Source organism: Physeter macrocephalus, chromosome 8 (genome assembly GCF_002837175.3).
Source record: "Physeter macrocephalus isolate SW-GA chromosome 8, ASM283717v5, whole genome shotgun sequence".
In the NCBI taxonomy this organism is placed as follows: Eukaryota; Metazoa; Chordata; class Mammalia; order Artiodactyla; family Physeteridae; genus Physeter; species Physeter macrocephalus.
Window position 1 is genome coordinate 16,281,842 of NC_041221.1, and position 14,584 is coordinate 16,296,425.

At 66.9% G+C, this 14,584-nt stretch overlaps 1 protein-coding gene across 6 annotated transcripts in view; it reads right to left on the reverse strand.

Moving 5' to 3' along the window:
• Positions 1–8,008, reverse strand: part of SLC12A7 (solute carrier family 12 member 7) — a 47,342-nt gene extending 39,334 nt beyond the window's left edge. For all 6 annotated transcript variants that reach the window (XR_003680855.2, XM_024121089.3, XM_024121092.3 and 3 more), the window contains exon 1: positions 7,854–8,008. Coding sequence is in view for 5 of the 6 variants with exons in the window: in XM_024121089.3 (XP_023976857.1) it covers positions 7,854–7,977 (124 nt within the window). In the remaining variant the exon portion in view is untranslated. The remainder of the gene's footprint in view (positions 1–7,853) is intronic.
• Between the last annotated feature and the right edge of the window lie 6,576 nt (positions 8,009–14,584).

Genomic DNA, 14,584 nt, shown 5'->3' on the forward strand with positions numbered 1-14,584 from the left:
AAAGGAAATGCTTGAGGCCGAGAGCTCCCGTGCTTTCACAGCAAGTTTCTGGCTAAGACAGAAACCCGGTCTCTGGCGAAGACAGAGGAAACACTAACAGGACAGGAACCACCCACAGCCTGGCCAGCTGGACGCGGCCCCTTGCCGGGGCACCTCCCAACGTCCTCTCCTGGAGGGCTGCCTGGCCCTCCCACCCAGGCCTCTGGAGCGAGAAGCACCTGCCCACAGGCGAGAGCCGAGAGGGCAGGAGGTGGATGCGCCCCTGCCCCTCGGACCTCCATGGGCCCTTGCCCAACCCTCAGGCGTGGCCTGCGGGGGCACCTTGCCGGCTGGAGGCCCAGACGCCCAGACATGCCACCTCCCAAGGGCCTCGCCAGGTGACCCTGTGCGCCCGGCCCCCAGCTGCCCCCACCAAGCACAGACCCCGCTGCCTGGGGCCAGAAGCAGCACCGTCCAGGCCCACGGACCACAGGCACGTGGGTGGCGGCAGGCCGGCTCCGCCCTACCCGAGAGTGCTGTGCACGTGCGCCTGGCATCTGGAACCCAGCACCTGGCGGGGCGTGGCGGGTGTCCGCTTGGAGAGGTGGGCAGAGCCGGATCACAGCACCTCTGCGAGGCCTTCCTGAAACGACACAGCCCTCACTTCTGGGAGCACCCTGCCACCAGCGCTCCCCGTGACACCAGGTCCAAGCCGAAACCAGAAGCAGGCAGCGCAGCCGAGGGGAAAGAGCCTACCTGGCCCAGGTGTGCCCCCTGCCCCCGCTAAGCTGCCCCCACCACCCCGCAGCCCGAGGTGAGGGTTCTCCTGGGGCGCTCACAGACAAGGACTCAGGAAGGCTCCGGGCACTGGAGCGACACAGCCGCCCTTCAACCCGGAGCAAGGCCACGGCCACCGCCCCGGCGTTCGCTGCTCCAACCGAGGGCCTCGGCCCAGCAGTCGGGCCAAAGACACCAGCTCTGGCACCTTCTCCTTAAACCTGACACTCGCACAGTCGAGACAACAAGGAAAGTACCGGGATTCTCGGCTACTAAGAGGCACGAACACAGCGGAACCAGCCAGCCGCACACGTTAACACGCGTGTGCAGGCACACATACGCACACGGGGCACAGCTGGGGAGCACAGCTGTGAGCTGCTTCTCCAGAAAAGTGAGTGCTTCAGGGACTTCCCGCCCGTCCAAAAGACCTGCCCTCCCAGGCCGGACGTGCTCCCTCCCAGGCAGCGTGGGCCTCCGGTGGACGCGGGGACCCGGCTCCCCGCCACCCCTCGGTGTCTGCAGCTGATCTGACCTCTCCCCGCTCGGGGACTGGCAGTCGTGACCCCAGCCTGGGGGCGGGGGAAGGGCTCAGGACGGCAGGGCCGGCCCAGGCGGGGGCAAGGCGGGAGGTGGGCAGCCGGGAGCCCCACCAACCTCCCGGGGCGGCTCCCGTTACCGACTCAGGCTCCTGTCTGGCTGTGGTCAAGACGCTCCATCAGAGGGAAGAGGAAACCCAAGAACCATCTGGCGCTTCTCTACTCTGATTGCGGCTCCACAGGATCCCTCCCCAGTGACCGTCCCTAGAGCCTCCCTGAGAACCCAGGCCTGACCCGTGGGCGCTGTGACCAGACGGGGCCCAGGACACGGCCACCTCTGGGACAGGCCGGCTCCAGGAGAGGGAGGCAGGCACAAGGAGAGCCCCCAGGACGGCGCGGGGCCCGCACACGGCCTCCCCATCACCCTGGGGGGACGTCCCGCTCACGTGGACTCGTGGGGTGCCCCTGCCTCGCTGACGGCACCAGGCCACAGCACATGCTGACCTCGCGGACGCCCAGACAGGCTCGGCTGCAGGGCGGCTGCAGGCTGGTTAGACGGGAAGCAGTTCTGGCTGCAAGTAGTAAACGCAGGCCCAGGAGCCCAGCACCCAGCAGAGACCCCAGCGCCACGGGCACACGGAGCCAGGGATCCTGCCCGAGAGCGCAGGGAACTCACAGCTGGCCGCAGGGCCCAGCCCAGCCTCAGGAAGCTCAGAAACAGAACTTCCACCCCCTCCCCGATTGTGTTCTCAAAGAGAAACCAACCGAGGAAAGAAAGAGGAAACAAACCCAGCCCAGGGCCCCAGGGCCTTGCCGGAGGCCACGCACACGCACAAGGCCCCAGGCAAGACCTGGCACCGACAATTCACCCCCTTCCCGGCCAGGAGCAGGGCCCTGCAAACCCCCACGCCCCAGCCACAGGGGCTCCTGGACGGGGCCCCTCACCAGCGCTCCCGGCACGGGGCTCCAGGGCCGACACGGCGCCAGGGGCCACAGATGGAGGAGCGGCCATGGATTGGGGGGCCAGGGCGCCTCATTCTTCGGCTGGTCTTGCTGAAGCTGCAGGCTTATCTGCACAGACCAGACCTCTGCTCTGAAGAGGGAGTTCCCTCTTTCTGGTAAAAGAAAGGTATAACCCTTTGTGCTCTGCTCTCTGTGCCGGGCGGCACTGCCCCAGGGTCCCCCAGAAGGGAGCCCACGGCAGCCACCCGCGGGAGCCCGGGCGGCCCCAGACCGTCACCCTGGCCGGCCTCACACTCCCAGAGCTGCTTGCAGATGCCTGCTCCCCGCAAGCAGCGCTGCTGCAAGGTGACGACGAGAGGGACGCCCCCAAAAAGCAGCTGGCTGCGCGCACGGCAGTTGACACGCCAAACAGCGGCCTCTGCCCTCCAGCCTCGCGCGCCCAGCAACGCGCAGCCCTCTGGGGGGAACGGGAGACCCCCAGAGACCAGCCAGCGGCACCGTCTTCCCATCCGCCTGTGCCTCCAATTTCCGCCCCGAGCACGACCACAGTCCCGCTGCTGTGCCCCAAGGCCAATGGCCCTGGGAAGGAACCCTCGGCCCAAGGGCACCCATCGCCCAGGGCAGGAGCCCGGGCCAACCCAGTCAGGTGCCAGGACCTGCTCACGTCTGCTCAGGACCGTGGCCACAGGCCTGCTGAGCAGAGGCCTCCCTCCATGGCCCGGTTCCCCGGGGGCAGGGAAGTGAGGACAGCCCCCTCGCCTACTGGGTCCGACCTGGCAGACGCCTCTGGCCATCCCGGCTGCCCCCTGCTCCGTCTGTGATGCCCTGAGCTGCAGTAAATCAAGACCCTGGGTGACCTTGGCCCTGACTGGCTCTGGGCCCACACGAGGCCCCTCACCTTCTCTAGGCACGCCCCTCCTCCAAAGGCCCCGCGAGAATCCCCCCCACCAAGCGGAGAGTAAGCCCGCTGCCCCCACCTCCAAGCAGGGGACACGTGGGATCAATTATTTGAAAATAACGGGGTCCACGCGGAGACCATGGGCTGCGGGGCCGTTCTGGTTCTGATGCCCTGGCCGTGTGACCGTCCGGCCAGGGGGCCTCTGAGCTGCAGGCTCTCTGTGCGGTGGGGGCCCCCTGTCACTGGGAGCTGCTCTGCCCAGGTGAACCCACCTGCCTCCGTTCATAAGGTGGCTGTGGCCTCAAGCGCGGAGCGGCTGGCCCTGCAGACAGACCCTCTGCTCGTGTAGCCACCTCCAGTGACGTGGGCACTCGGGCCTGAGGCTGTCCCGGTCCCCTCGTGGGCCTGGCCGCACGAGGGGACCGGCAAGATTCAGCCTGTCCGATGGCAACAAGGGCCAGCAGCAGCCTGTCCCCAGAAATTCTGCAGCTCCCGGGATGGGATGGGGTGAGCCCGGCCTGAGACAGGCACCTCGGGGCAATGAGTCAGGGTCTGACGCCGTGGGGCGCTGAGCTGGCCCAGGGGGAGTCCATGGAAGGGCGGCACGGAGCCGGCTGGGGTGGGGCTGTCCTGCCGTGTGCGTGTGGGCGTGTGCGCGTGCGTGTGCGCGCGCGCGCGTCTGGGGGTGGCGGGAGGGCTGCCTGGTGTGTGTGTCCTGGGCTGCCCCTGGCAGAGTGGAGCCGTGGGCTTGGCTGGGCCCTCTGCTAGGCAAGGAGAGGGCCCCAGGGGCCAGCAGGGCTTGCGTGGGGAGGGGCCACTGCGCCCAGCGTCCTGGGGCGTGTTAACTGCCTCTCTGCCCGGTGCCTCTTGGGGGCTGGGGGGCAGTGGAATTCCCTGCTGCTCCAGCACTTGGCGGAGCCCGCTGGTTGGCGATGCCCTGTGCGCTGTTGGAGAATGGGGGACCCTTTCTCGCCCTGGGGCCCCGGGGGACTGGGAGACACACGGCACCGTCCACTCTTCCCTCGGTGGATGAGGTTCAACCGATTTTCAGGGGTCAGCCCTTCGGACAGCCTGCGCCGCCTGCCCTTCCTGCTCAGACGTCCCCCGCGCCAGCATGACGCATCCCTTCCTTCCTGGACCCGGCGCTCCACGGCCTCGGCCCAGCAGGACAGAACCTCGAGGCTTTGTCTCGGGCCCACTCTCCGGCCGCACTCACGTCCCAACGCCCAGGGCCGCGGCTTTGTGCTGTGGCCACCCCAGCGGCAGCAGACCCTCGAGGGCGGCGGGGGCGCACGCATCGGCACACAGCCTGCTCCCTGTGGCCCGTGAGCCCCGCAGGACAAAGGTGATGCTCCCAGAGCTGCCTGGGTCAGTGGCTGGGGCGCGGGTCCCCTTCACAGGGGGCAAGAGAAGACCCCCGGGTGACCCACAGGACCTGAGTGGCAGAGCATGAAACCACGGGAAAGGAATCCCAAAAGAGGAACAAGAAAGGAAGAGGAAGCCCCAACAGAGCTGCGGGCGGCTCCGGGAGGAACGGGCAGGAGACGGGCAGGGACAGTGGCCCTCCGGGCCCAGCCCCGGGCCCTGCCGTGGAGGGCAACGGGGTCAGGGCCACCCCTCTGGGTGCACGTGGACCCCCACCTCACCGCCCGCAGGCCGCCTTCCCGGCTCTAAAGCACCAACTGTGCGCCTGCCGACGGGACGCAGCCAAGGTCAAGACAGCAGGGGCAGTTCAAGGTCAACACTTGGTACTGGCCACCGCACCCTGACGAAGGCCCGGAGCCTCCGACGACCAGGAAACGGGCCCCGGCTACACAGGCTGACAACAGGGCTCCCCGGCAGGCCCAGCCTGGACACAGGGACCAAAGGCAGCCCAGGCGGCTGCCCTGTGTCACGGGCTCACCGCGGCTCCGGGAGGAACGGGCAGGAGACGGGCAGGGACAGTGGCCCTCCGGGCCCAGCCCCGGGCCCTGCCGTGGAGGGCAACGGGGTCAGGGCCACCCCTCTGGGTGCACGTGGACCCCCACCTCACCGCCCGCAGGCCGCCTTCCCGGCTCTAAAGCACCAACTGTGCGCCTGCCGACGGGACGCAGCCAAGGTCAAGACAGCAGGGGCAGTTCAAGGTCAACACTTGGTACTGGCCACCGCACCCTGACGAAGGCCCGGAGCCTCCGACGACCAGGAAACGGGCCCCGGCTACACAGGCTGACAACAGGGCTCCCCGGCAGGCCCAGCCTGGACACAGGGACCAAAGGCAGCCCAGGCGGCTGCCCTGTGTCACGGGCTCACCGACTAGGCCCTCGGCCTCAGGCCGGGCACACCAAGGCTGGTCCCACCAAGCTCCGGGTCAGCCCGGTGGGCCTGCAGACGTGAGCGCCGGCCCCTCCTCACCTCCCGCCCACCCTCGCCCTGGCGTCCCACGCTCCCTAGTTCCACGGCAGCCCCAGGTACACCTCGGGACGGTATCCCCAAACCGGCTTCACCAGCACCACCGGCAGGCCCACCCAGGAAGCCAGGTGCCTTCCTGGAGGTTCAAAGGCCGGCCATGGAGTCAGCAAGGAACTTCAGTGACTCTGCGATGAGCAGGTGTGGCCACAAGCGGGACCACAGGGCAAGGGCCCCGCACGCGGGTCTTCAAAGGGGCTCCATCCAGCGGTTCCGGCTCCCGCAGGACTGTCCCACCAAAGAGCAGAGCGTGAGGCTGCTTCCCAGGCTCCCCCTGTCACGCTGGCGAAGCGGTGCCCGTCACAGGGCCTCTCTGGGCACCGACTGGTCTGACGGCTTGCGTTAAAACCCAGGACCCAGCTGAGCAGACCCCGAAAGGCAACAGCACGCCGGCCTGTGACCCCATAGGGGGCTCTGCCCAGTTCCCCAAGGCCGCCTGCGGCTGTCTCTCTAAGGGAACACGAGGACGAGTGAGGAACACAGGATCCCCAAGTTGAAGTTCTGCGCCAGCTCATCTAAGGGTCACAGGTGCAGCTCAGACCCTAAAGGGTTGGCTGAAAAGCATGCAGGATACCCACGCTTAGCACTGCCGGTGCCCCTGCCTCTGAGAGCACACAGGCAAAGGGGGTTCTAGACGAGCCGGGAGAGGGAATGAAGTGGGGTTAGGGCTGAGAAAGCCAGAGCCTCGGACTGAGGGCGGGCTGGGGGCTCGAGGCCAGCCGGGCAGGTGACGCCACGGCCCTCCTGGCGGCCCCGAGCGCAGGCCCAGGGGCACCGAGCTTACAGAGGGCCACCGAGGCCCGCCCGAGAAGGAGCCAGCAGGCAGGGGGCCGCACACCCGGGAAGGCCAAGGGTCCCCGAGGACACGATGGCTCCTGGTGGCCGGTGAAACGCCGCTCACCCAGAAAGGCCACACCGGGATGCGCTAGTCGCAGCCGCAGTGAGAGGAAGGCTGGGCTTACGGACTCTGCCTTCAAGCCCGGCCAGGTTTCGGCCTCACACCCACACCCACGTGCACAGGAAAGCCGGCGGGCACCCGAGGGACGGGGCGGGACCCTGCCGACCCGCCCCTGCCCACTAGGACAGCGTGCTGCCCCCAGGGGGTGCCCGGCCTCTCCTGCCAGGCCCCAGGACCTGTGGCCTCCACTGACCTTGTCCCCTTTCCTGCCTGGAGCAGGACACCTCTTCCCCAACGCTGCAGAGTGACCCTCCATCTCTAGAGGGGCGCTGAGCCCCAGATGAAGCAGCGGACTCAGGGTGACCAACCTATCAGCTGCAGAGAAGCCCGGGCCTGGAGCCCAGATGATGGAGGAACAGGCCTGGGGATGCCCCCGCACCAAGAGAAAGTGAAAGTGCCAGAGACCTCCGGATTCCAGAAGCGAAGTGGGCAAGGAGGACCCTCAGCCTGAGTACAGCTCCCCTCCCCCGCCCCGGCAGGGACCTGCAGTCCTTCCTGCTCAAGACCCCACAGAGCGCGGGCCTGTCCCCGTCAGCGGGCTTACCTGACTGGCGGCCCTTTGCCCCACCGCCCAAGAGCAGAGACAGCAAAGCGGAGGTGACTGGGAAGGAAGCAGCCAGGCGCTCCTGTCCCGAGGAGCCTGACCTCGGGCGGGGGCCCCACCGGGTCACCGGGCCTGGGGGGCCTGGCAACTCTCGGAGGAAGAGCCCCTCCTCGGTCTCCGTAGCTACCCAGGGCGTCTCACACCTCCCCAGGGGCCCACCCCGAGTGGGAGAAAGGTGCTTCCTGGGCCCCGGGGGGAGGGCCATGGGGGCGCAGCAGAGGAGGGCCCACCGCCCCTGAGGCCCTCGCCCAGCGCCTCCACCACTAAGCCTGGAGAGGGGGCTCGGCAGGCAGGAGTGGGGGGCGGTGAGACGGGAGCCACACAAGCAGGCAAAGCGGTGGAAACTAGTAAGGAGTGAGCGAGAGGAAGGCGCGGGCCGGGAATCAGGGGGAGGGGGGGCGGAGAACAGCCCCACACCCCTTCCTCGGGCGACGTCCCGGGCCCGGGTCGCCCTCCCCTCCCTGCCACCCATGCCACCCCCTCCGCCGCGGCCTCCCTCCTCCTCCCCCTCCTCCCCTCCTCCCACCCCACCCCCTCCCTCCAGGGCCGCCCCCTCCTCCCGATCCTCCCTTCCCTCCCCTCACTCCCTCCCCTCCCCTCCCTCCCTCCCCTCCCCTCTCCTTCCCACCAGCCGCCAGCCCCGCGCAGCCCGGCCTCCGCCTTTGTCCCGCGGGCAGGTGCGGCTGCGCTCACCCGGGCTCGGGCAGTTGGGCTCACCGCCCTCGGGGGGGCCCGGCGCCTCGGTCTGCTCGGGACCCTCATCCTGGCCGCCGTCCGCCCGCGCCTCCACAGGCACCACGGTGAAGTTGGTGGGCATGGCTCGCCTGGCGACCCGGCCACTCCGAACGCCCCGGCGCAGCTCCGCCCGCTCCCGCCGACGAGGCCGGACTAGGGCTCAGGGGCGGGGTCAGCGCGGTCCGCCCCCGCCCCGCCCCGCCCCACGTGACCGCACCTGGCTTCCCCGCGAGCCCTGGAAAAGTTTGCGCTCCGAGGGCCGGGGCGGGGCTCCTTCCGCTGAGGACGCTGCCCGCGCCCCGGGACCCCCAGTGCCGCCCCGCCCCCAGCGGCTGGCTTTCGGTTCCTGCACAGCCTGCTCCTCCGCTGCCCCCAGCGGGCCTCTGGCCGGTCTGTCCCCCTTGACCCCGCCCGCATGGCCATCGCCCTGCCCGCAACTGTCCCCCTCTCCGCCCTCACTGTCCCCCTCACCCCGAGAGTGGGACTGTCCACCCCGGCCGAGATCTGGTCTCCCCTCCCCTCCCCCTTGCCTGACTGAGGCTCACCGAGCAGCGCTTCGTCTAGGGAAGCGCTTCCAGCTGAAGGGAGCCACGGTTAGCAGGGCGCCGGGTCCACAACGGACACAACCGCGTAGCCGCAAGTCACCCGCCAGGGCTCTGCGACAGGACCCCGCCCACCGGGGACCCCAGGCCCATCCCTGCCGGCTCGCGGGAGACCTCCCCTGCCCCCACCCCACTAGGTTCTGTCTGGGGAGGCCCCCGGGAAGGGAAGCTTGCAGGCTAGAGCAGGGAAGGCACAAGGTGGGACTCCAGACCCAAGCCAGGCACTCACCAGGATGCCACCTGCCTTGTAACCTGCCATCACCTGGTAGTTTCTTAAAGACACAGGAAATCTGTGTCCAAATGTCCATCAAAGAGAAATTAGCCCAAAAAGTTGTAGCATTTAGGTGCAATGAATCACCCCAAAACAGTTTTACAAAAATAAGGCAGAAATATAGGGGGTGTGGGCAAAAATGGTCATGACATACTGTATCTGAATAGTCAGACGCTCTGATCCTGTTTGAAAGTGCATGTGAGTTTCTATGGGCCTGAAGGCAGGCGAGGCCCATGCGTATCTCTGGGCAGGGATCTCAGGGATCCGCATTCCCCTGCACTGTGTTCTCTCCCGCAACAACCAATCCACAGAAAACCAAAACCCGAAAAGCCGCTTCCAAGAGACGACAAGAAAAGCAGGTAGGGGGCCCAGGCCCCCACCTCTGCCCCGGGTTCCTGGCAGAAGGGGGCTTGGCCCCCCCGGGAATGCTCCCGTCAACAGCCCCACCCAGCAAGCAGCAGCACCAGCTTCCTGAGGCGAGGGTGCCCTTGGCCTGGGCCACGGTCACAGCCCACCTCGCGCCGAGGGGAGATCTGCAGGCCCGTGGAAGGGGCAGCAGGGTCAGACGGCAGAGATCGGGGCTGCGATGGTGCTGGGTGGCGTCAGCGGCTCTCCAGATCAGCAGCGTGGAAGGTGGGGAAAGGGCCGCCCCCCCCCCCCAAAGGACAGGCGGGTTTCCGGCAGGACCCCGCCCACCGGGGACCCCAGGCCCATCCCTGCCGGCTCGCGGGAGACCTCCCCTGCCCCCACCCCACTAGGTTCTGTCTGGGGAGGCCCCCGGGAAGGGAAGCTTGCAGGCTAGAGCAGGGAAGGCACAAGGTGGGACTCCAGACCCAAGCCAGGCACTCACCAGGATGCCACCTGCCTTGTAACCTGCCATCACCTGGTAGTTTCTTAAAGACACAGGAAATCTGTGTCCAAATGTCCATCAAAGAGAAATTAGCCCAAAAAGTTGTAGCATTTAGGTGCAATGAATCACCCCAAAACAGTTTTACAAAAATAAGGCAGAAATATAGGGGGTGTGGGCAAAAATGGTCATGACATACTGTATCTGAATAGTCAGACGCTCTGATCCTGTTTGAAAGTGCATGTGAGTTTCTATGGGCCTGAAGGCAGGCGAGGCCCATGCGTATCTCTGGGCAGGGATCTCAGGGATCCGCATTCCCCTGCACTGTGTTCTCTCCCGCAACAACCAATCCACAGAAAACCAAAACCCGAAAAGCCGCTTCCAAGAGACGACAAGAAAAGCAGGTAGGGGGCCCAGGCCCCCACCTCTGCCCCGGGTTCCTGGCAGAAGGGGGCTTGGCCCCCCCGGGAATGCTCCCGTCAACAGCCCCACCCAGCAAGCAGCAGCACCAGCTTCCTGAGGCGAGGGTGCCCTTGGCCTGGGCCACGGTCACAGCCCACCTCGCGCCGAGGGGAGATCTGCAGGCCCGTGGAAGGGGCAGCAGGGTCAGACGGCAGAGATCGGGGCTGCGATGGTGCTGGGTGGCGTCAGCGGCTCTCCAGATCAGCAGCGTGGAAGGTGGGGAAAGGGCCGCCCCCCCCCCCCAAAGGACAGGAGCGTTTCCAGATGTCCTTCCGGGGAGGGAGCAGCTCCGTGGGGAAGATGGGAGCGTCGCCCGGCAACAGATGTGGCGCTGAAGGAGGTGGGCGGAGCACAGACCCTCTACCTGACGTCGCCCACAAGGACCCCACGTCTGCCCCCCATGTGGTGGCTCAGAGAGGGGCTGTGGCCTCTTCCCTGGACCTGGGGCCCTCTGCGCACGCGACCCCGGCCCCCGCACACCCTCCTGGACAGCAAGTCCCAGCCTGGAAAGATGAGGCTGCAGCTGAACCTTGGGCGGCAAAGTCGGAGGACCCAACACAGGCTCTGAGCAGGAAAGGAGATGCCCCCCCAGCCCCCGCCGACGACCCTCGGCCTCTGGCCTCGGTCTCCTCATCTGTAAAACGAAGGGGCTGGATTTGCTGATGAGCTCCCGTGGTCACCAACACAGCTGGACGGAGCTGAGACCCCCGGTCTGTGGGGAGGCTGGCAGCCCCCCTGCCCTTGGGGCTCTGCCGATGAAACCTCAACCCCCACTGCCCCCCACAGGTGGCAGTAACTTGGGGTGGCAGTCAGTACTGAGCTTGCAGAAACCTTTGTAGGTGACCATGGATCCAGCTCCCCTCTGCGGCCCCACCCCGCGGGCTCTGGCTGTGCTGACTCAAGGCCCACCCACGCAGAACCCAGGACCTAACTGGCTCTGGGTTCTGCAGAACAATGGCCTGGCTCCTGAATCACGTCATTGTCACCTGAGAAGCAAACAAAACCCAGCCCTCAGCAGGTGAAAGGGCTGAAGGGGTGGATGGGACGACAAGGGCAGATGTCAAGGACATCACCGGGCGAGTGCGCGTCCTGGCACTGTTCTTGCGCTTTTCTGTAGGTTTGGAATTTTTCAAAATAAAATAATTTTATAATTCTAGGTAAATAAAGTTCCTTGTTTCACTACACGTAAAATAGATAAACGACGAGGACCTACTGTATAGCACGAGGAAGTATACTCAATATCTTGTAATAAACTTTAATGGAAAAGAACCTGAAAAAGAATATAGATATGCGTAACGGAATCACTTTGCCGTACGCCTGAAGTGCACACAAGTTTGTAAATCAACTAGACTTCAATTAAAACAACAAAACAAACAAACAGAAGTTCCTTGTTTCTAAGTGACACACGCAGCCGTATCTTGGAACTCGGTCTCCACACCCTCCATGTCCTCCTGCCACCAGCTGGCCCCGCTCTGCCTGTCCCCAGCTCAGGACGTCCTGTGCCTGGTGGCTGGGCGGCCCACTCTTGGTGCCGGGATGCCCCAGGCTCGCCCACCCTGCCCCTCCGCCTCCGGGATCGGCGTGCGCACACAGGAGCGGGCAGCACCTCCCCGAAAAGTCCCTGTCGGGTGGCATCTGAAGACATGCAGGTGGGACCCCCAGCAGCACCCCCCCACCCAGAGACCTTGCGGGGCGGAGGAAAGGAAGTGACGTTAAAAGAACACACAGGTCAGAAAGCACAGGGCCTGAGCACTAGAGGGCAGGGATCCAGTCATAAGGCCCACCCTCTGGGAGACAGGGATCCAGTCATAAGGCCCACCCTCTGGGAGACCCCACGGGCATCTCCTGGGGGTGGGGTAGGGGATGGGGGATGGGTGGGGGATGGGTGGGGTAGGTGTTGGGGGATGGGGTGGGCTCACCTCCCGCCCACCCTCGCCCTGGCGTCCCACGCTCCCTAGTTCCACGGCAGCCCCAGGTACACCTCGGGACGGTATCCCCAAACCGGCTTCACCAGCACCACCGGCAGGCCCACCCAGGAAGCCAGGTGCCTTCCTGGAGGTTCAAAGGCCGGCCATGGAGTCAGCAAGGAACTTCAGTGACTCTGCGATGAGCAGGTGTGGCCACAAGCGGGACCACAGGGCAAGGGCCCCGCACGCGGGTCTTCAAAGGGGCTCCATCCAGCGGTTCCGGCTCCCGCAGGACTGTCCCACCAAAGAGCAGAGCGTGAGGCTGCTTCCCAGGCTCCCCCTGTCACGCTGGCGAAGCGGTGCCCGTCACAGGGCCTCTCTGGGCACCGACTGGTCTGACGGCTTGCGTTAAAACCCAGGACCCAGCTGAGCAGACCCCGAAAGGCAACAGCACGCCGGCCTGTGACCCCATAGGGGGCTCTGCCCAGTTCCCCAAGGCCGCCTGCGGCTGTCTCTCTAAGGGAACACGAGGACGAGTGAGGAACACAGGATCCCCAAGTTGAAGTTCTGCGCCAGCTCATCTAAGGGTCACAGGTGCAGCTCAGACCCTAAAGGGTTGGCTGAAAAGCATGCAGGATACCCACGCTTAGCACTGCCGGTGCCCCTGCCTCTGAGAGCACACAGGCAAAGGGGGTTCTAGACGAGCCGGGAGAGGGAATGAAGTGGGGTTAGGGCTGAGAAAGCCAGAGCCTCGGACTGAGGGCGGGCTGGGGGCTCGAGGCCAGCCGGGCAGGTGACGCCACGGCCCTCCTGGCGGCCCCGAGCGCAGGCCCAGGGGCACCGAGCTTACAGAGGGCCACCGAGGCCCGCCCGAGAAGGAGCCAGCAGGCAGGGGGCCGCACACCCGGGAAGGCCAAGGGTCCCCGAGGACACGATGGCTCCTGGTGGCCGGTGAAACGCCGCTCACCCAGAAAGGCCACACCGGGATGCGCTAGTCGCAGCCGCAGTGAGAGGAAGGCTGGGCTTACGGACTCTGCCTTCAAGCCCGGCCAGGTTTCGGCCTCACACCCACACCCACGTGCACAGGAAAGCCGGCGGGCACCCGAGGGACGGGGCGGGACCCTGCCGACCCGCCCCTGCCCACTAGGACAGCGTGCTGCCCCCAGGGGGTGCCCGGCCTCTCCTGCCAGGCCCCAGGACCTGTGGCCTCCACTGACCTTGTCCCCTTTCCTGCCTGGAGCAGGACACCTCTTCCCCAACGCTGCAGAGTGACCCTCCATCTCTAGAGGGGCGCTGAGCCCCAGATGAAGCAGCGGACTCAGGGTGACCAACCTATCAGCTGCAGAGAAGCCCGGGCCTGGAGCCCAGATGATGGAGGAACAGGCCTGGGGATGCCCCCGCACCAAGAGAAAGTGAAAGTGCCAGAGACCTCCGGATTCCAGAAGCGAAGTGGGCAAGGAGGACCCTCAGCCTGAGTACAGCTCCCCTCCCCCGCCCCGGCAGGGACCTGCAGTCCTTCCTGCTCAAGACCCCACAGAGCGCGGGCCTGTCCCCGTCAGCGGGCTTACCTGACTGGCGGCCCTTTGCCCCACCGCCCAAGAGCAGAGACAGCAAAGCGGAGGTGACTGGGAAGGAAGCAGCCAGGCGCTCCTGTCCCGAGGAGCCTGACCTCGGGCGGGGGCCCCACCGGGTCACCGGGCCTGGGGGGCCTGGCAACTCGCGGAGGGAGAGCCCCTCCTCGGTCTCCGTAGCTACCCAGGGCGTCTCACACCTCCCCAGGGGCCCACCCCGAGTGGGAGAAAGGTGCTTCCTGGGCCCCGGGGGGAGGGCCATGGGGGCGCAGCAGAGGAGGGCCCACCGCCCCTGAGGCCCTCGCCCAGCGCCTCCACCACTAAGCCTGGAGAGGGGGCTCGGCAGGCAGGAGTGGGGGGCGGTGAGACGGGAGCCACACAAGCAGGCAAAGCGGTGGAAACTAGTAAGGAGTGAGCGAGAGGAAGGCGCGGGCCGGGAATCAGGGGGAGGGGGGGCGGAGAACAGCCCCACACCCCTTCCTCGGGCGACGTCCCGGGCCCGGGTCGCCCTCCCCTCCCTGCCACCCATGCCACCCCCTCCGCCGCGGCCTCCCTCCTCCTCCCCCTCCTCCCCTCCTCCCACCCCACCCCCTCCCTCCAGGGCCGCCCCCTCCTCCCGATCCTCCCTTCCCTCCCCTCACTCCCTCCCCTCCCCTCCCTCCCTCCCCTCCCCTCTCCTTCCCACCAGCCGCCAGCCCCGCGCAGCCCGGCCTCCGCCTTTGTCCCGCGGGCAGGTGCGGCTGCGCTCACCCGGGCTCGGGCAGTTGGGCTCACCGCCCTCGGGGGGGCCCGGCGCCTCGGTCTGCTCGGGACCCTCATCCTGGCCGCCGTCCGCCCGCGCCTCCACAGGCACCACGGTGAAGTTGGTGGGCATGGCTCGCCTGGCGACCCGGCCACTCCGAACGCCCCGGCGCAGCTCCGCCCGCTCCCGCCGACGAGGCCGGACTAGGGCTCAGGGGCGGGGTCAGCGCGGTCCGCCCCCGCCCCGCCCCGCCCCACGTGACCGCACCTGGCTTCCCCGCGAGCCCT